Here is a 23,288-nt window from a genome sequence, read left to right as displayed (position 1 = left end):
TTTATTCTGACGTAATTTATAAAAAATAATGTAATTCCAGTGTGCAGTAGCCTAGTCGTTTCCATGATTCTCATCCCTGGGCTCGTAAGCGTTAAACCCAATAAGTCGACGGTTGAGTCAGAAGGTTGATCATCTTCTTGTCTTTTGGAAATGACAACGGAACAGATACCGAAATCTGAGACTCAGACCTAAAAGGTTGGAGCGTCATTGGTATGTATGGTATAAATGTAATTTCACTAGGGAGAAAGTGAGTTTGTTGAGCAGTTTTATCACTGTCATCTTATCCTTAAATCATAAATTCAAATGCAACAAAAAATATTTTTGAACATTTATTTTTATGTACGATCACCTTACGAATGGTGATGGGTAATATCGTAAGGAAACCACCATACCTTAGATACAAAAGGTTGACAGTATGTTTCAGGCACAGAAGACTGATTTGGAAATAAAAATAATGATTTCCGAGACGAAAACCGGAGGTCACTGGTTTTTTTCTTATCAGAAATGATTTAAAATAGTCTTGTTTTCGTTAGGTTAATTACGTCCTAATGTGATGTATAACTAAGCCTTCCTCAATATAAGGACCATCATGGGATATTATTTTTTTATTCAAAATTATAACAAATATATATTGAAAATCATAATAATTCTATTTCGCATAGGATATAGCGTCTTTTTATATTTTATTGTATTTCCTGTTAAATTATTCAAGCCATTTGCGATCACTGCATTACCGATAGAAATGGTGCAATGCAGTTTCCGAGCTGTGGGCGTCCGTTATGCAATATTAAGCCTATAGTTATTTCTTTAATATACATGATACTTATATACTATTGACATATCAATACACATATCTCGACTGTAGCTTAGTGGTTATGGTATAACTTGTTTAGTTTTCCGCTGAAGTTTGAATTCAGGTTGAAAAACAGAAAGATACTAAAAAGTGTCTTCCTTCGTTGAAAATTTAAATAAACTTGAATTTATATATAGTTATTAAATAACAAAAATGTATATAGGCGCATAGAAAACATAAAGAGAATTTAAGTTGAAAATCCGTGATATCAGTAAAACTCCAATTTGCCAAAGTACCGAGAATGTTTTATCACTAAACATGCAAGCTTATGTAAGAGCCTGCAATACATTAGCCTGAATATTTAAAGGTCGGAAAGCGCTTAGTTTGGTTCTTTACTCAATCATTCCTTGCTTATCCACATAAAGAAGTAGATCACACAATGGCCAGGTCCACCAGGCAAACGACAGCATAGAGGGAGTAAAGTGAATGGAATGGAAACGTAAAGCAGAGTGGAAGATTACGAGGAAATATCAATGTTAAACTTCTTTGTATATATATTGTCTTTTATATTATATTGTTTTCCACCAATGTTAAATCAATATAAATACTTTTAAAGATAAATAAAGCCTACAGAGACACCGCTAAAAGGGTAGTTCATTAGTATAATGACCAATCAAATTATTTCTAAAAAAACAAGAGGCTTTTCCCTCTTTGGTAGAGTATATATCGTTGCTGATGCTACTAAAGTATGCAATTAATGCTAATAATTGATTCTTTTAAAAGTTAAAAACAAGCTTTACCTAGTTATAAGGACTTTAAATCCTTCATTTCAAAGGCAAAGTCAAATTATTTGTTTCAATGAGGCCTATTAAAAACGCAATTTTAAGAGCCAAAATTACAATTAAAAAAAAACATGAACTGCCCCTTCCAAAAGGTAGTTTCATATGGAGAAGAATGGTGAAGAAACTTCATACTGAGTCTTTTAAAAATAGTTTTTACAATATTTTGTATACATTGATTTGATAATTATGTTCTAATAACATTATCAATTTGAAATCGAATCAATTGAGACTAGTTCAGTCAAGTGTTTTCTAATAAGCACTTAAATAGATCTAAGTTCCAGGAACAATAAATTCTTCGCTTTAAAGCAAGCTGAATTAATCCTTGATAGAACGGCATTCCAAGGCACTGAACGATCTGTTTATTTTAGTATCAAATAGAAGTTATTGAATGTTGTCTCCTAATCGTGTTTTGTTTAGATATTTTATTGCATTGCTATTCTGATAGCGAATAGGTAAAGTATTCGCGAGGTATATTTTTAAAGTATTTTTCTATGGTCCCAGATTGACAAAGATAGGATGAAATGTGTTATGGGGACGCCGCACAGGCGGCTACTGAAGACAACGGTAAGTAAACTTTGAAATGAAAGCTTTTTTATGACCGATTGAGTAGAAATCTATTATTAATATGATGATAGTATTTCGAAAAAGTATAAGCCAAATAGCGATATAGTGGTACCACCCAATCAGGGTAAAATTTTATGTAACATAACTCCATCACTCAAATTTAAAAACACAGTACATAATTAAAAAACTACAAAATATCTATAGTTAGTTTAAATATTCTTCACTGATAATTAATCAAATATGTATGAAACAAGATTGTGTCATATAGAATTTTGAATCTATATATCACGATGTGACTGCTACAAAATGTCTGACTCCCATGTCCCATGACTATTATTTATAATTGAATTAATTTTAGTAAAGAAAAATTAAATGTTTACACATGAAATACAAATTATATTTACGCGTCAACTTTGTTCAAATGCATTTTATTATAAAGAATACGCTATGTGTGGCCCGTTTCGTGGTTTTTCCAACGTATTTTACAGTCAGCTTTTCCGCTACAGTAACAGATTTATGTATGTTTACGAACTCGAAGATATCTGTGGTACACCGCGTTCCATAAATATTTTATGGAATTTTTTATATTTTAGTATTTTTTCTAAATAAAGTCTGTTTGTATGTTATTCCTAGTTAAGCCAAAAACTGGATACAGTAATTAACAATGTGTTGGAATTGGTAATCACTTGTCTCGTATTGATCGAACTCTCCGTTTATACACCAAATTCATTTACCACTTAGCAAAAAGCAATTCAAAATATTGTATAAGACCTTTAATAACGGTCAGTTAATTGTACATTGGTCTGTCACTTGTTGACATCGTGCTCTCAATTTTAAGATGTCCGCGCAATTCTTTACAGCTTGGTTACCATTTAAATGTGTTTGTTGACACAGCTTGCAACTTTCTTGGGAATGTCGAACTATTTACTTTGCTGTCTAGTAAGACTCTTTGCATATCAATTTCTGACAGTTTTGTTTACATAACATCACTTGTTCTGTATTGGTAATGATATCGACGAATCATTTTTGTTTAAGCTTTTGAGTTATGTCATAATGCTTTGATATTTTGCTTAAGCTTAGCTTATCTATAGTATATATCAGTGAAATATTTGACCGTCTGTAATGAATCGCTATATAACCAATTAATAACGTAATGTGTCAGTAGGTTTACTTAAATAGTTGCTATTCGTAACCGGTGTTCGTCATTAAAGGAGAAAACAAATTGCGATATTACAAAATTGAAATTTGCTCGTCTAAGCGATCATTTTCTTATTGAAAGTGTTGACAGGAAAGCCTCTTCACTTTCCATACTGTCACTGTCACTGTCAGTAATGACATGTCATTAACGGTTAACAGCCGATCGACGACAGCAAGAGTTATCAACTTGGATACAACTTAGTTTACAATAATTTAAATTGGAACGATAATTTGTTCGCGATTTTATTGTGACATAAATGAATTTATACCACTATAAACTCGCGATACAATATTTTTTTTAAATACATGTTATAGACTTCAAAACACGTATTGTACCGAAAATCCATTTGCAAAAATTTGCATTATGTCTTTTATAATCAGTTTCTAATATTTATAAAACTATACCTTAATGCTATTTGATAAAGTCTATCGAGTGATAAGTCAACGATCCTAGTGCTACAATGAGCTGTCTTAGTTATTTCAATACGTTTGTCAGAAAAATTATTCCCGGCGTTTCGTGGCATCTTATAAAAGGGTGCGTTATTGAAAAATAGTTTGTTTACTGCGTTATAAATGATATTAAAGTAGTGTTACGATTAGGATCACGGTAATTTCATGTTATTATGTATATTCACGATCTCCGACGGACAGAAGGCCTCCTCCAAATACATCCACATGTCTAAGAAAAAACTTTACCACTATTTTCCAATAGAATACTAGTTTCCCCGCTACATTTCATATTCCCAGGTTTCTGATCGACGTTCTAAATATATTTAAATATAGTGGAACTTTAATCGCTGTTTTATTTGAATTATATTAAAGAATAGAAAAGCTTATTAAAGTCGATTAAAACATATAGTCGTATTAAACGTTGTTAAATCCTTCGAAAAAAACAGTTTCACTAGACGATTCATCTCAGTTCATTCCAATCAAGAGCTTATCAACAACTGTCAATCATAACCTATATTACCAGGACTTAAAGCCTATTTATCGCCTTGACAAGAGATTTACGACAAATATGGTGTAAGACTGATTAATGTTTCCTACACTAAGCGGACCGGCTTTCGAGCTATTTGGTGTCAATACAATCTTATTTCTATTTTAATAAGAACTATATTTAAAAAAAAATATATTAAGACCCGACTAATATAGGTCATGTAAATATTTTGTGATGAATTATATTGTGTTATTTAATGTATAACTTGCGTATTTGACCTTCATAATACATTTTCGTAGAGATAATATAATTCTTATATTTGGGTACATTATTTTTAAATTGGATCGCGTAAATAAAATCACAAATAACTTTAGCAAAATTCTGCTCAAGCCCATTAAGATACAGTTGAAATCACGGCAACTATGGTTCTTCAGTCCAATGGAAGGAGGCAACGTATTTTGGATAATTATTACTGTATTCCAATTACGTCATTGAATCCATTTTTCGTGACTTCCCATTTCACAGTATTGGTTCGTAAATATTTTTTTATCGTACCTAATCGGTCAAGATAACGGAGTGAGCAGAATTATTGTTAGTTCCGTTGCATATTTCTCAATACACCGTTAGGTTTTAAGACAATCTGGAGTCACGAACCCGTGCGACTAAAGTGACCTTTACAATTGGTCCGAAAACTCGAGAGACACTTGGTCATACTTGGTCACTTGGTTCATACTTTTTGTGTCAAGCCCATTACTCATAGGTGTAAAATTGTATGCACAATTTATTATATTGTAAGCGCTTGGAATGAAATAGCATGTACCAAAGCGTTATGCAACAACGGTAATATGAAATAAATAAGAGTTATTTTATTTTACAAATAAGCCCGCTAGTATAGTTATAGATTTACTTAAGACTTACGGCTCTGATTTGCTGTAAATCTTGAAAGAATTCTCGCGGGTTTGTCTTATTATTATTTATTTATTAATTAGTAATCTTACAGCTAACATAGATATTATAAGAACACTTAGACAATATACAAAACCAAAACAGATTACATAGATAAACAATATATATGAAAAAGAAAACATTACGTAAAAAAAACTTTAACACTAGACAAAGGACAATTTCAAAATTTATTTTTCAAAGAAAAAATTAGATTGTTACTGCTAAACAAAGTCAAAGCAATCTCCCCTCTTCATATATTTCCTCATATCCTATTTGGTGAGATTGAAAATATAAAAAACCTAATAATTAGTGATATAGTTAGATAGAAATGGGAATATTTATACTTATTAGGTCAGTGAGACCGTGGTTATAGTAAATTGTATCTATTTTCATTTTATTAATTATATTTAGGTAAGATAATTATAGATATACTTTCGTGTCTATCAAATGTTCATAACTACTAAAACAACAGTCACCCTCTAGAAGAATCACCGCTTCGAGATTCCTCTTCTATAACCTTCAATGGCAACTAGCCAATTCCTTTCGTAAACATACCATAAATTTGACAGACCACGTCTAGAATACTGAACCAAGTTGTTCTAGTTAGCGGTAAGTGATGGCTCCCATGAGACGATATATTGATACAAATCTGAGCCATCTTCAGATATACAATGTCAGTGCCGCAACTTATAAGGACGAGGTAACGGTCTGTGAACCACTTGCTATAAATGGTAACTCATTACAACCCGTGTTTATCGGAACAAGAATTCATCTAGCTTTCCGAGAAATGTCCTACTCAGGATATTTAGAAAGCACCTGCCTTGATTGAGTGTGAGTGGTTGGGTGTGACAACTAACAATGGACAAAATAGCAAATACAAAAATAATATCTCTGATTTGTCTATGAATATCTATAAAGGCAATTCCATACGTATTTTGAATTTTAAAAATATTGATAAACACAATCTCTATCTTACTGGCCAAGAAACAAATGTTTCGTGTTGATAATCGAACACGGCTTAATAATCCTAGTGGTACTACAACCCTTTACGTGTCCATGTCTAGAATTGGATACGTTTCTTTCAAATAATTATAGGAGAGTGAACTGCCTGTGCTTGACAGAATTGCTTGTCATCGTTTTTTAGGTCTAAAGTTGCGTGACTCGCGTATGTTTTTTTTATATATACACACGGGAATACCATGAATATAACCCTAATATATGTTTAACTTAAGTTTCAATAAACACCCATTTGTTTGGGTTACATCTCATGGAGAAGAAAGGTTAAATAATTGAGTCATTTAAAATATCACATTACTATACTGGTAAGTAAATAAATCTTTCAATAATAAGAAACCTAGCTAGTTCCTCTGATATGTTTCAACATACTTATCATTACGTGATTAATGATTTTACTTCAAATTTTTCATAATTAGATCTTGAAGTATACTCCGATTCTGGCAACATTTTAAAGCTTTGGCTCATGCAAATTAGCGCTTTTGCATATATGCAATTAGTCGAAAATCGATCTTTCGACTGAAACAACTGAAAGTATAAGTTCAAAGCGGAATCAGGCCACTGCAGCTCAAGCCTGGCCTACTTTGCATATGCAAGCGAATAAAGACTTTATTAAATGGTGGACTTAATTCAACAACGTTCAACAATGCGATTCTAGAAGCTCCATAAAAGCCTTCCGGAGATCCTGGAATTTGTCAAATAAGTAAAGGCATTTGGACTTTGCAAATTCCATGGGATACGAATATGGGAATGCTATTAGTCAGTTGCAGTTAGTCTTGGCCCCAGATTTCTGTATATGTCCCATGATCATTTCGCAAGTGATCAAACTTCTGTGTCTGACACACACCGTCGACTTTTTGGGTCTACAGGGTTTCTCTCGATGTTTTCCTTTACCGTACGAACGAGTGGCAGTCTACATATACAGAGGTTGGGGTATGGCCGGAGATCCTATCTACGCATGAGAGTAACACTGAAGCCACTAGGCCAATACTGCTCTGGACTGGTTGATAACAAGTAGCTACATAGGGTCGAAGCTTTATTAATTATTTTCGACGCTTCATATATGTTATATTAAAATAACACTCGTTAAAGTTTAAGGTAAGATTTCAACAAAACCTATAAACAAATGCGAAGACTTTCTTGTAACCAGTCTTTTTTAATTAACTATATTTTATTCAAAATCTAGATTTTAACAACTAGTTTTAACCTAGCTCTGATATCCTTGAGGAAGTAGCGTTCATAACTCGTCCTCAATATTATTCTTATAAAACACTTATAAGAGGCAAATATCTCGCAATTTCTTTGTTCAGTTTCTGCGTTACATACCTCCACAGATGACGTCAGCCAAATTGGTCTGCACACACTGATGCGTGATAGCACCATCTCGCACTGTAGTGATTTCGCCATAGAGCTGATGCAGAGCCTCTTGGTCCGACATTAGGATGGTTCGAGGGGAACTGCACTCATCCTCTGTCGAATGATGACGGGATGACGATCGCGAACGAGAGCGGCGACGTCTGGAAATTATAGGAATCCATTTATATTTTACAGTTTTTTTTATTATTTTAGATTACGGTGGTGGTACTAAGCTAACCTAGTGATTAAGCATACAAGTCTCCACCCTGAGAAAGAAAAAGAAAGGTAAAATAAAAGACTACGCACTACTAAGCACTAGAAGCATTTTTTAGGTCTGTGTCTCAGGTTTCCGTATCTGTTTTATGATAATTGAATCTAATACGCAAGTAGGTGATCAGCTGCCGGTGCCGTCAAGAAAGTTCCGCTCACCGTTCAACCGAATGTTAAATGAAAATCAGAAAATCCATTCGTGCATCCTCCGATGGTTTCCCGAGGATATAACCTACGACCTAAGGCTCATAGGAAGCACACATTGAAGCCACTAGGCCAACACTACACTGAGGCAAATTAAAGGTTAATCAGGAGAAAATGTCTTAGACCACAAATTTATGAGCACCTTTTTAAATGTTAATAAAATTGATCCCAAACGTGAACCACAAAAGTTTGTCACTGTTTTATAGTCACGCAGATCTACTATTATTAAAGAACTACGTTATGCAATAAAATTTGCTCATCTGTCCTTTACCTGAATTGCCATAAACGACGATTTAACGTTCGCCGTTAAATCGCATCTTGAATAGAATCTCATTAATTCATTCTAATATTTACTTTTAAGGTCAACTTAATTGCTTTAGAAATATTAAACGAAGCATTTTAACGGTTATTTCAGCAAGGCTGTATTCGAGATAAGGCCATGCGGGCGAACATAAACTTATTTTATTTATTTATTTATTAACACTTCGTTATACTTCAATATATAAAATAAAATTGAACATAATTAAATCAAAAGGAGGGCAACTGGCGGCCTTATCGCTTTCGAGCGATCTCTTCCAGGCAACCACTGTGAGTAAAGAAATAAAATCAATAAAAATGTATTAAATTACGTAAGATAGGCAAGTAGTGCAAAAATGCATGTTATACACAGTACTGTTATTAAGACAAAAGTAAACAGTTACGAAAAAAACTTAGTAACCAAAATAATAGATTTTATATCTACATAACATTAAGTTTAATAATTGTTACCCTGTTTTCAAGCTAATTTTGCTGATAATTTCCATATATGTCCAAGCTTAATTGGGCGTTAAATGAACTGAATGATTCAGCCATTTGATCAAACATCTAGGCAAATGGCTTGAATCGATGACGTTACATTACGTGGCTATCATGTTCATTACAATATAGTTCCACTTTCTGCCATCTACTCTAAACTATCGTATATATAGCGTCGGCAAATAATGAATTTGATGTTCAAAGTTTTATGAAAATAGTATGGACGAGTGACACTTAGAGTAAAAGTCAAAACACTAATGTGTTACATTTAAAAAATAATTAATTAAGAATTTCTTATGTCAGGTATCTTAGTTTTTTTTTTATTTCTGAATGGCCTAAGCATTAGCCAGTTTATTAAATGTTGTACCAAATGATAGTTATTGCGATTTGATATTAAATCGCTAATATATCGGAATATAATATGATATTCCAAAAAACATATTAGTTTTGCTTTTCATTTTTATCACATATTAAAACAATTGCCAACAAGTTCAACCAGTTAACTATAGATTTATGAGTCCGGTGAGCCATTTTTATATTAACATTAAGCACTCTGGGCGCGAATCATTCTTGAAATTTGATTGGCAAAAACTTGTCATTGCGTCCCCTTTAGCATCTTTAGTTCACCGTTAATTGGCACGGAATCATACTTATTACGTGTTTAAAATACAAACAATTGTTCTATAAACCCAATTTAACAAGAATTGTGCAATTCAATGGATTGAAGCTGCGCTGTCTTTCTCAGAAACAGTGATTTTATCTCATATTTGTTTAATGAATAAAACTGTATTTAATAATTTTATTAAAACAAGCAAACATGCACGAGGCTCACCTAATGTTTAGTGTTATTTATTTAACTATTTTAAAATATAAATATGACAGCAGAGTTGCCGGGCTGTAAGGACTACGCTCTTTTCTTTATTACCCCTTAATATCAAAAAATATCGAATACTTTTGAGCTTAAGCAAGGTGTGTGTTTGTGTAATATTTCAAATACATATAAAATATCACCTCAATTTATACACAAAAATTAAGGTATTTTAACCTAGAGAAGACTAAAAAATGGGACCTATTTTTTTCTTCTTTATATTAACGATAACTAACATAACGTCAAACTCGCAAATATGTTCTTTAACGATAACGGTCAAATTCAGAAACATTTCAATGAATACTAAGTACAAACATTTACCTTGGACCAAGGTTAAGAAGGAAAAGATGGCGCTATAAAAGGTGGATATAAGAAATAGAAGCAGGAAGCGAATGGGGAACGAAAGCCAAAGCCAGAGGTATTTGGAAAAAGCTGGAGGAGGCTTTTACTCATGAAGGGGTTTCGATTTGGTAATGATCGGAAATAAACGGGCTAATTTAATAATTATTATTAAGTAGAAATACTTATAAATATCACATGATCTTAAACGCGGCCTGTAAATCCAAGCGGAAGCATACTTATGTATTGCATCCTTCCTTAATTGGCTTTATTACATTTCGTCTTGATCGTAGTACCGAAATAAAAACCTGTGTTTCATTGAGCGACAGGTGACGTTTAGCAAAAAATTGATGAAACATGAGTACAGAGAATCCGGTTACCGAAGACCACACGTTCGGTTAAATATGTGTTGTATGCTCTGTGTTTATAAATCCAATTTGCAATATTACAACACAGAGGTCAAAGTAACTTTAATTTTGGTATTATTTTTATCTGACATAAGGTACGCATTTGATGTTTGACCACACGGATCTTTAAATTATTAAAATTACTAATTAGCTTTTCAAATGTGTCTAAATATAATTAATACACACGCGTTAAAAGAAAGAAATGCAGATTATTTTGTCCGCCATTTTTATTTGCTTTGACGTCAAATTATGGCGCCTAAAACTCAGGTTCAGTTTGAAGTTTCACATAACACGGAGTAAACATTTAAGTTGTTTTTAAATATTGAACGCGTTTGTGCAGATTGTTTTGTCCGCCATTGGAATCGAAATGTCAAGTTTGGCGCCAAAATTGGCATTCTGTCATTCGTACACAGGCTGCGTTCCAAATTGTGGTACGTGTTCCAGTTCATGTCTTTATTTGGTGGGATGAATCATCGAGTTCGCTACTATTTGTTTTCATTTGCAGTTGATTTGAACGCGACATGGATTTATGGTACTGTAATGAAGTTGAAATGTGTTATTTAAATGCACTAAGAAAACGAAATTATGATTCAAGTCGGGTCTATATTTATAGTCGACATTGTATTTAAGGGTTTTTTTTAATGAAAATCTCATATAGTGGAATTTGTATCGAACGAGATATCATGTGGCGATTGCCCAACTGACCTATATTATAAATTAGCAAAAGGCAAACGGGCATGAGGCTCACCTGATGTTAAGTGAAAAATCCATGGACACTGACATGGCTAATAGGCTCGCAAGCGCAATTCCAACAGTTTAGGAATTTGAACGCTCTTTCTTGAAAATATTTTTTTTTTCTATTTCTTTAAAAATATCAGCAATTTTTGACTCATAAATCAACTCTGAGTAATAAAGTAATTCATGTTTCTGAGTGCTTGTTATACAGCAAATAGTTTGATGGTATCCAAAACCCCAAATCCATCCTACATAACATTATGGTAAGAAAAACAGTTTCTAAGCACTTTTAGAAAATTACGATTAAGATTATTATTGAGTTCAATCACCGATCATTACTCTTCTCACGTATATTTTTTATCTTACACATATATTCGATGGTGACGCGTGGGTTTTTCTGGTGATTTCAAAAGTCGCGCTTTGAATAAAAAATTGCGACGTTAAGGACCTTATATGGTAAGGTCAAATAAATAGCTATTTTTTGCCAATAAATTAAAGATTATGAGTTGCATCTCCACCGTATATCTTTAGAAAAAGCTTTTTTTTTAATTGTACAAAACAGTAACTGCTGATTTTCATTATTTAGTATTTCCGTTTTAATACAGTGAGTGAGTGAGCATACAAATTAATATGTGATTTTATTCTAAGATATTATTTAATAATTGAAATTTGAATTCACTGTTTATTTTAAATCAACAAAGTGAATTGTAAACGTACAGAGTTAATATATAAATGATAGAATCAATTTTAATTTGGATTGAAATTAAGGTATTGTTACCTTAATTTCACAAGCATACAAGACTGCTTGGTCTGTGTGGTCTGTGGACCTATGATAATTTAAACTAATATGTATCCGTAACAACTGAAGATCCGTGGATTCTACCAGGCCTACCTCTGTAGACTACCCCTTTAGGAAGAAGGCGTGATAATACAAAAACAAATCAGTTTACATAAACTATAAATAAAATATTTACTCTGGAGTGACGATGAAGAATCCTCTCGAAGTCTGGTAGATTTTCCTCTCTTGCATCAGCTGAGCCAGTGTGTCATACACCACTTCCGATGAGGGTGTCTGCATTGACGGGAATTTGGAAGACAATGAGGTCCTTATACTCTCCAGTGTTGCTGACTGCCCCTGGAATATACCAAATTTTATTAGTAATCATAACATTGATTGTTATATACAGTATTCATAATTTTCTTAACCTACGTAGTAATAATAAAAATAATTATATATATTTAAAAAGTTTGGTCCCTGTTGTGGCTACTCCCTTAAAGCTGGCAACATTTCCTCGGTTTATTGCGATACTTATTATTATATCAAACTTATATTTAAAACTTTGTTAACACTAATGGATGCCTACCGTTCGGGAATGCTAGGAATAGCTACTGGAGTGGATACAAAAAATATTTCATAATCAGGATGTTACACCCCTGATTAATAGCCATTTTTTAATATTTAAAAAATAAATATCCAGCTATAAATTGTGTGTTCATCTGTTTATTAATAACCACTACTTTCTTAATTGTAATATTTACATTTTTTTAAATAAAATAAAACAATAGCCTTTATTTCTAGAACCTAATTATGAACATAAAAGTTTCATATATATGGATCCTAAAAAATAACTTTGAACAGTATGTAAAATATAATGTAACATCTAGGCCTATTCCATCCGGTTCCAGTCGTGTCTGTCGTGGGTCGTGATGACGTTTCGACACTAGTTTTTATTCGCTATATTATCTTATTATATTGTTCTTGGATACTTATTTTATTAAAGTATTCCTACAGCTACCCATTAAACGATATTCAAACTATTACATTATACACAAAAGCCAAAAACTTACACATTCAAACATAAACATAAAGCACAGTTTTGCCTATTTATACAAAAAAATGTAACAAAGTACAAATTCATACTAAATTCTAGATTAGAAGTTCTAAGATTCATTGAACATTATAATAAATATTTAATATAGAGAATAACAAAGCCATTATTATTAAAAGATACCAGAGTTTTTTAAATACTTTTTTAAGCGTTCTTTAGACACATTAAATATATCTATTTGTTGGTAATGTGTGTTATAATCTGATGTATATGATATATGGCTGAGTTACGTAAATAGTTTTTATTAGACCGAGGAATCTGGAATAGTTAGGTTTGCCTTGTATTGTATGATGAAGGGGTGTGAAAATTTATTTTATTTATTTATTTTTACAGTAACTTAATACTAATGCAATAGAAAGCTAAACTAAAAACATAACAAGTTAAAACTTAAAATCTAAACCATTTTATAACTAATTATATATAATGCAATTCTTATGAATTCAGCCAGTGCGCAAATAAAAACATATGTCTCACAGGCAATAATATTTAGGCAGGGCAAGACACGCGTAAATGTGATTATCTTTTTCATGGTTAAAAAAAAGTTCACACAGCTGGAGATCGAACCTACGGCCTAAGGGATGAGAGTCACACGCGGAAGCCGCTAGGCCAACACTGCGGCCAAAATAACACGCAGAGAAAAAATAACGGATCAATAAGTAAATAACTTATGATTGTATCAATAAATATCGTAAATGACGCAGTTGAATCAATCAAATGAATCTTGAGGCTGTCACAATCATTGACCTTCAAACATTTATGAGATAAATATTATGCTTATATTTCCTAGAATTATACATTTTATTTGATACAACATTTTAAATCGAAACTGGTGATTTTAATGATACGTTTTTGTGTCGGGTCTGTTTTAATATAATAGTTTTGAAATATTATTTGCTATTACTCTATTAGAGAAACTAATATATAGTATATGCTGCGAGCAAGTTACACAGGGACCCAATTTTATAAATTATTATTATGTGTGTAAATTAGACAATAGGTTACACATATAAAAAAATGAGTGAGGTAAATAGAAAGATTAGAATACATAAAATATTAAGGCTCTATATACTCGTAATATACATAAGGTAACTATAAAAGCTACTTTCGTTTTACAAATAAATCTGGACACATTTAATTTTTGTTTAATATAATGATAATATTACAAATTTAGCAACACCTATCTACGTAATAAAACCTAATTTCGTTTCGTTACTAATAATTATTTTTAATATCCATATGTAAACGAATGCTAAGTATATCAAGACAAAAGTGCTAGAACTAATATTAATCTTAAAATTATTCGAACATAAAATTCGATTTTATATGTAAAATGAAATATTGAATAGAGCGGTTCCCAGACCAATAATTCTAAGAAACAAGCATAGACACGATTGTTTTATCGGCGTAATAAAATCGGTGCTAAGGACGGAATATATCCATAACTTGTATTGTAAGTATTAAAAAAATTACAATTGCCTATCCGTCGTTTGGCGCGCTTTAAATTGGCACGATAATAGGTTGACAGCAATGTTAACTGTCATTAGCGACAGGTGACGAATGTGTCGCTAGCGCCATTAACTTCCAAATTAAAAATAATAAAATGTATAAAGGAGGTTTTATTATTTAATACTATGAATTCCTTCGCCATAAAGCCTTGTTTACATTGTTTACACTATGACAGATAACCTACGAAGGCATAGACAAATAAGTGGCAAGGGTCGGTAAGTGTTTAAAGAAACGATCGAAAATTTTGCCAGTATGTTATGAAACAAGCATATAAATTAATAAGTGTTCTCAACTATCTTTATGAATAAGATGAAGGTTACTTATATTTAAAGATCCTCTGTGATCAGCTTCAACCCTCGATAAACAAAGTGGCCTAATACCATATATGATGTCGGGTGCCTGCGCGTGTTGGGCTAGAAACTATTGACCAATCACACTGAAACGAAACGCGCCAGCGTGTCGTTATACATTCACAATTCAAATCTAATACGTTCTTACCAGAATCATACTTAAGTTTCGACTTTTAATCTTACCCGTAATTTAAAAGTTATCATATCACAAAAACTCATGTCATACATTTATACATGTAATGCATCGTCCATTGTTACATTTAATATCGCGACATAAATACCTACCCACATACGGCATAGACTAGACAGACTACATTCTATTGTGGCACTTGTTACAAAACGTTACAAAATTGACAAATTGTAACGTGTTACGATACTGGATACTTTGAATATTCATTGAATTATGTTTTAGATTTATATGACATTTGAGCGGGATTAGATGGTAATAAGCACGCAAGAACAATTTACAATCTATGGAGCCAACGCCTTGTAGGTGGCGGTTTTAAATTTAGAACGATTTGTGGAGGTACTGCTTTTTCAAATTAATTGTCATTGGTCAACAGAGTAAGCAAACAATTGTAATACATTCTATACAATTTTGAAAAAGGAACGCAGAATTATGCCAGTAACGTGTCGTAAGTACTACGATTTTAAATTTAGAACGATTTGTGGATGCCTTGTTTTGTTAAATAGTACGATAATACTAATTGGTCAACAAAGTAAGCAATGAATCGTGACAGGGTCTTTACAAGTTTAAAAAAACAGAAACGCAGATCCCAATGACGCCTCGCATTGCGATTTTAAATTTAGAACGTTTCATGGATACACCGAAATGCACTGTTTAACCAAACGTCGTGGCTGGATTGTGATTGGTCAGCAGTGTCTAGACTAGTTTCAATAACATTTGAAAAATGGAATCAGCTTTTATAACATTTTCATAACGAGGATATAACAGTTTTTTTGGATTGTAAACACCGTATCACAATTAAATATAGACGTTTATAGATATAATATGTATATTATAAATAATAAAAATCTTACTATACATGTAATATACTTGGCTTTATCACGGCAACATTACATCACGGCATAGTTATTTAGGGATGGTCGCAAGAATTTCCCACTCAAGACAGAAACGTAAGCGATTTAACATATTTTACAGCAACATTCTAAATTTGAAAATGGAACGTTAAAAGTCTAATTATAGTGTAATTAAACGAAACCCCTAATTAAGTAATTATTTTTTTCTAAATGTACTTCTTTAGCATAAAAAAGAGCAGTCATTGCTATGGATACCCATTTTAGTAGGTGCGTTGCCGGCCTTTAAGGGAGGAGTATGCTATTTTTAAAACAGTTGGAGGTCCAGGATAGACTAACTAACTCTGCTTACAAAGTATACATTACCGACCATATATATTAAATATAAATTTAACCTCAAATTTATAATTATAAAAATCTGTGAAACAGTTTAACATCAACTCGTGAATTTTAGACCATCGCCAAAATATGCATACAGGTTGTTAAAACCGGTATATTTTTAGTATTTCTTTAAATTTTATGGCCGTTGTCATTCCGGTATTAGGTACGAGCAACGGAACTTTTTCAAAATGGCGGTTATAAACGCCCTTTATCTGTGTAACATACTTTAAATATTGATTATACAAACTTTAAAAGGAATTATGTATAACCGGATCAATAATTTATATTTTATAAAGCTTATTAAAGGTGTTTTTCTGTTTTTATTTTTTCAATGTTTTAATAAATTCTTGGAGAATATTTGATAATACGACTTTGTTTGAAACATTGCTAATTAGTTTTTTTTATAACTTGTTTATTACCTGCGAGGTGAGGTCCATAATGCAGTCACATAATGCTTCGGGAAGAGGAGTGAACTGGCCTTGATACGCCGGTGTTACAATGCAGTCTTCAATGTCACCTGGAACAATAGACAATAGATGAACATCACACATAGAAAGAGTATACTAAAACTATTTCTATTTTTAAAACTTTCAACAGAACATATAATATTTTTTTATTAAATTAACATTATGACTTCTTCATCTAAAGTATAAGATATTGCCATGTACCATTTAATAGTAAATTTAAAGGCTGGCAACGCAATCGCGAGCCCTCTGGTATTGAGAGTATTAATTAAATTCAAGTCAGCCTACTGTATATTTCAATTAGTGACAAAATATGTATAAATAGATTTGAATACCTCTTCATGATAAATATAACGTTTAAGGTCACATACAGCGAACGAAATGTTATTTACAAATTCATACGAGTAGAAGAATTTATTAGAATTTGTTATGCTATAAATTTAATTTACAATGCAAGTTGTGGACGCTGCAGCGAACTGTGTATTTGGACTGCAGCCAAATATAGATCGGTGTAAGTTAAGGCTGTTTAGAAGGGTTTTTGATGTCGTAATATAAACTAATGTTTACTAGAATGACTCTATTTTTTACAATACAATGCATACGTTGTATATACAAAAATATTGTCACCTAAAATTCAAATTTCGAATTATAAAACTGCTCATAACTTGTTATTCGGAATAAATGATTTTTCAAGGCTTAATATTGATGTAAACGGTGATGTAGTCGTTGTCAATATAATTTTTTGTCAAGCATTCATATTTAATTCTGTTTTATGACTGTATATAATATACTAATATATATATTTCGAAGAAGGAAATTTATTTTATTGAATAATTCTTCAGCCTTCACTTCGACGGAGGTCTGGAACTAATATTAAATATAGTAACATAAGCTTACTGTAATCCTTATGTACTTCAATATAGGCTAATTTTATTTTATTTATTAATTTTGAAGAATAAAGTACGTGCCGAATAAACTAAAAAATGCTACGAAACAAGCCGACTTGGTGTAGTCAAAGCATCAAGTCATTGTTTAGAAGCTCAGCATCCAAAATTAAAGTGGCCACGATGATCGCCAATCTTCGAAAGGAGGTGGCACTATAGGAAAACAAAGCCAGAGTAAAGAATTATTATGAATAATTTAGTTCGTGACATAATGTAGTAGTTAAGATGCTAAAACTAACACAGACACAGCGCACGCTTATAACGACTCTTAGCAACACTCGCACACACACTAATTTACACATAAGACTTGCGTTTGATTAGTTGTAACACCGAACCTGCTTTTGCTCAAAAAAACTGTTTTAAACATGTACTATAGATACCGGCAAACATCTTGAACAAATATCCTTGCCTGCGCAGAAGCGATTTTTAGGTATCACTGAGAGGGAGGGTGGCGGGAGAGTCACTTGTCGATCGCGTGATTGGTAAATCAGTTGACGTTTGTGTACGATGCGCAAACTTTCCCCCACTCCCTTGTTGAATGCTCAAGAAGTTTGCCGTGATCTATACTGACTAATTGATATCTAGATACCCACAACACAGTGACTCCCTAGTCTAGCGATATATGTATTTTGTCACGAATAAAGTTTTTATTATTAATATTAATTCAAATCGCTCTCATCTCATAACTTGCGCTGGTATATAAATAGTACAATAGATAAACCGGGACATTGAACTTGATTAATGCAGATGCATTCGCAGTGATTAAGAGATTATACTATCGACGCATGGGCAGATTTATTACAGCGTTTTTCAACGACATGAATTATGGTTCAACGTTTAATTGTACTTTAAAAGTGCCAGGAGTCTTTTTCGATGTCATTATTACTACATTGTGTAATATTAATTACCGTTATCCGTAATTTTACATACCAGTAAAGTTTTTACGTTAGCAGTAAGATTGCCTCTATGTTCCTTGTTATTGATGTATAGAGGTTTAATATAAAAAATAATTAAAGAATCTGACACACATTTCTGTATTTGTTTCAATAGTGATTTTAATTCTAAACAGTGTTATCAGCCCGTGTTCTCCAATATATGAACATTTTTAGATAATAAAATTTAGACCGGACTCTAAATGTTTTAATATGTCTAAATACTAGTTATTAAAAGTCAAAACACCTATCTTAATATTCATCACATATAAATATGTTTATTGGCAATTTAATGGAACATATATCTGTTGTACTAAGAACTGTATGCGTGTGTTTTCTGTTATATTTAATTTATTATTTACTTATTTACAGCCCATGCGTGGCCAAATTCTAACTAAAAAAAACATAGAACTAAACTAAAATTAAGCTATTTACAAACATGACAGAACCTCCTCCTATCTTCTATCTATCTATCCTATATCTTTTCCAAGTATATTTTTAAAACATAGTATTTTACCCCTAACATTACTCATGTTACATATATATATATTTTAGTTAATATTTAAAAGCGTAAACAAAATCGCAGACTTTGCCCTTGACAGAGCCCTTTAGTTTTTACTAAACTCGTAAATTGTAATTTAAAAATTCTCGTTTCCGATAATGTCCAATAACAAGTGTCTACTTGTTTTACAAACTTCGATGAGTCAAGTTAGTTTTTTGTTACCAACGTCGTAACCTCTAATTATCTTAGTAATAAGCTTATTACCCAGCTTCAAAGTGTTTCATATAAAATATCTGAATATATCCATACAACAACCACGACCAAACTTAATTTCAGTAACAATAAAGAATAAAAAAGAAGGTGGCGATAGAACCTCTTAGGCTAGCTTATTAAGTCTGGGCCTCAGATTTCTGTTTTGTGATCTATTTTTCTTAATAGGCAAGTAGGTTATTAGCCTTCTGTGCCTGGCATACGCCGTCGTTTGGGACTAAGGCATGCCATTTCCTCAGGATGTTTTCCTTCGTATAAGTGAGTGTTGAAAGCGCACATAGAAAGTCCATTGGTGCACAGCCGGAGCGAACCTAAGATCAGAAGAACCTATGACAGTTGTAAGTCGAAGTCATAAGGCCAACACTGCTCTATAGTAAACATGTTAATCAAAAACGTTTACTTAAAAAAAACCTGGACTTATTATTGAAATTATAAATTTAGGTAACTAAATTAAAAACGTCAGTGGCGCTACAACCTTTTAAGGTCTGGGCCTTAGATTTCTGAATATGTTTCATGATCATTTCTCAAAGTACTAGCGCACATAGAAAGTCCATTGGTGCACAGCCGGAGCGAACCTAAGATCAGAAGAACCTATGACAGTCGTAAGTCGAAGTCATAAGGCCAACATTGCTCTATAGTAAACATATTAAACAAAAACGTTTACTTAAAAACACCTGGACTTATTATTGAAATTGTAAATTTAGGTAACTAAATTAAAAACGTCAGTGGCGCTACAACCTTTTAAAGTCTGGGCCTTAGATTTCTGAATATGTTTCATGATCATTTGTCAAAGTACTAGCGCACATAGAAAGTCCATTGGTGCACAGCCGGAGCGAACCTAAGATCAGAAGAACCTATGACAGTCGTAAGTCGAAGTCATAAGGCCAACATTGCTCTATAGTAAACATATCAAACAAAAACGTTTACTTAAAAACACCTGGACTTATTATTGAAATTGTAAATTTAGGTAACTAAATTAAAAACGTCGGTGGCGCTACAACCTTTTAAAGTCTGGGCCTTAGATTTCTGAATATGTTTCATGATCATTTGTCAAAGTACTAGCGCACATAGAAAGTCCATTGGTGCACAGCCGGAGCGAACCTAAGATCAGAAGAACCTATGACAGTCGTAAGTCGAAGTCATAAGGCCAACATTGCTCTATAGTAAACATATTAAACAAAAACGTTTACTTAAAAACACCTGGACTTATTATTGAAATTGTAAATTTAGGTAACTAAATTAAAAACGTCAGTGGCGCTACAACCTTTTAAAGTCTGGGCCTTAGATTTCTGAATATGTTTCATGATCATTTGTCAAAGTACTAGCGCACATAGAAAGTCCATTGGTGCACAGCCGGAGCGAACCTAAGATCAGAAGAACCTATGACAGTCGTAAGTCGAAGTCATAAGGCCAACATTGCTCTATAGTAAACATATCAAACAAAAACGTTTACTTAAAAACACCTGGACTTATTATTGAAATTGTAAATTTAGGTAACTAAATTAAAAACGTCGGTGGCGCTACAACCTTTTAAAGTCTGGGCCTTAGATTTCTGAATATGTTTCATGATCATTTGTCAAAGTACTAGCGCACATAGAAAGTCCATTGGTGCACAGCCGGAGCGAACCTAAGATCAGAAGAACCTATGACAGTCGTAAGTCGAAGTCATAAGGCCAACATTGCTCTATAGTAAACATATTAAACAAAAACGTTTACTTAAAAACACCTGGACTTATTATTGAAATTGTAAATTTAGGTAACTAAATTAAAAACGTCGGTGGCGCTACAACCTTTTAAAGTCTGGGCCTTAGATTTCTGAATATGTTTCATGATCATTTGTCAAAGTACTAGCGCACATAGAAAGTCCATTGGTGCACAGCCGGAGCGAACCTAAGATCAGAAGAACCTATGACAGTCGTAAGTCGAAGTCATAAGGCCAACATTGCTCTATAGTAAACATATCAAACAAAAACGTTTACTTAAAAACACCTGGACTTATTATTGAAATTGTAAATTTAGGTAACTAAATTAAAAACGTCGGTGGCGCTACAACCTTTTAAAGTCTGGGCCTTAGATTTCTGAATATGTTTCATGATCATTTGTCAAAGTACTAGCGCACATAGAAAGTCCATTGGTGCACAGCCGGAGCGAACCTAAGATCAGAAGAACCTATGACAGTCGTAAGTCGAAGTCATAAGGCCAACATTGCTCTATAGTAAACATATTAAACAAAAACGTTTACTTAAAAACACCTGGACTTATTATTGAAATTGTAAATTTAGGTAACTAAATTAAAAACGTCAGTGGCGCTACAACCTTTTAAGGTCTGGGCCTTATATTTCTGGATATGTTTCATTATCATTTGTCAAAGTACTAGGTGTATCAGCCTCCTGTGTCTGACACACGCCGTCTACTTTTTATGTCTAAGGCAAACCGGTCTTCTGTAATGTTTTCCTTCACCGAACTTTGATAACTACCCATTAATATTCGAATACATTTTGAAGGTAGAATTTGAGTAATGTAAACGCCGATAATTTGCCATTTATCTTGTATGTAGGAGTAAAGGGGGCGCTGTGGTTCGGAATTGTGTGGGTACAAGAATTCAGGCTAAACGAAGGTCTTATACGTTAATAAAAATATAATTTTATTTATGCAGAGACGGTTAAATAAACTAACGATAACAATAATAGACTTCGCGTCAGTACTACGCCGTAATACAGAAATACAATAAATAGTAAAATGAAAAAGGTTTAAAATACTGGCGTCCTTATCGCTTTCAAGCGTTGTTTTCCAGGTAAGAGAAAAACAAATAGATAAAGGAAGCGCAAGAAGAAACAGCGCTATTAAAAGCGTCAAGGTAGAACGGGTTGAAATTTGCATAGTCTTGACGTCCCATGGTGAAATTTAGCCACAAGTTTCCAAAGCCTTCTTCGGAACACTCCCCATGATATATGCGATAGAAGACGAATATAAATGGGACTTAAATCTTAATAATTATAGATTTTTAGGTTGTCACTTAAAGAACTCTTTCGTCCCTTTCCATCTGTACGCTGTGTTACGAGAGGCTTTAGTTCAAACGGTCTGAATATTAAGCGTCAACACCGCAACGTGCGCTCAAGTTCGTCCTTAATTTAAAATAATTTCATTAAAGCCTTTATTATAAACAAGTGCGATTGCAAATTTAAGCCAAGGCAAGGCGGGTCACTTTGATCAGTAGTGAATGATTAATGACATTAATGATACGCCTGCGATCAATCCTTGTTTACGTCTTAATCGTGATATGAATTAATGATTCGGTTTCTTCATTAGTTTTTGTTGTGTTAAAAGCCAATTATAAGATTTCAATAACAGTCAAACGGTTTCGGTAGATATTTTGTAATAGTAATAGCCTTTTATTTTAGATACACAAATATATTTCTGTCTCAATTTTTTTTATGTATGCGTGAGCAGTTTTTTGAAAAAGGCCTACTCCATAATACCACAAATTCAAATCACAAAGATATTTTATAATATAGAGGAATATATTTAATATGATTGTATTTACTAACACTTTGGTACATATTCTGATTACATACATAAAGGAGGCAACAGGCGGCCGTATTGCTGACATGTGATCTCTTCCAGGCAACCGTAGTAATGAAAAAGAAAACGAGAAATACTAAGGTTAGAGAGCAAATTTAAAAAAAAAATACACATGTAACACAATACAGACATACAACGTACATATCCAATTGCGTTCATTCCAT

At 32.7% G+C, this 23,288-nt stretch overlaps 1 protein-coding gene across 2 annotated transcripts in view; it reads right to left on the bottom strand.

Moving 5' to 3' along the window:
* Positions 1–23,288, bottom strand: part of LOC123714357 (putative uncharacterized protein DDB_G0277255) — a 157,538-nt gene that overhangs the window by 13,575 nt on the left and 120,675 nt on the right. For both annotated transcript variants that reach the window (XM_045668583.1, XM_045668584.1), the window contains exons 4-6: positions 16,850–16,947; positions 12,241–12,401; positions 7,619–7,809 (exon numbers count right to left, since the gene is read on the bottom strand). In XM_045668583.1, the coding sequence (XP_045524539.1) occupies positions 7,619–7,809; positions 12,241–12,401; positions 16,850–16,947 (450 nt within the window). The remainder of the gene's footprint in view (positions 1–7,618; positions 7,810–12,240; positions 12,402–16,849; positions 16,948–23,288) is intronic.

The sequence above is a fragment of the Pieris brassicae genome, chromosome 9 (genome assembly GCF_905147105.1).
Source record: "Pieris brassicae chromosome 9, ilPieBrab1.1, whole genome shotgun sequence".
Lineage (NCBI taxonomy): Eukaryota > Metazoa > Arthropoda > Insecta > Lepidoptera > Pieridae > Pieris > Pieris brassicae.
This window is presented reverse-complemented; position numbering and strand designations above follow the sequence as displayed.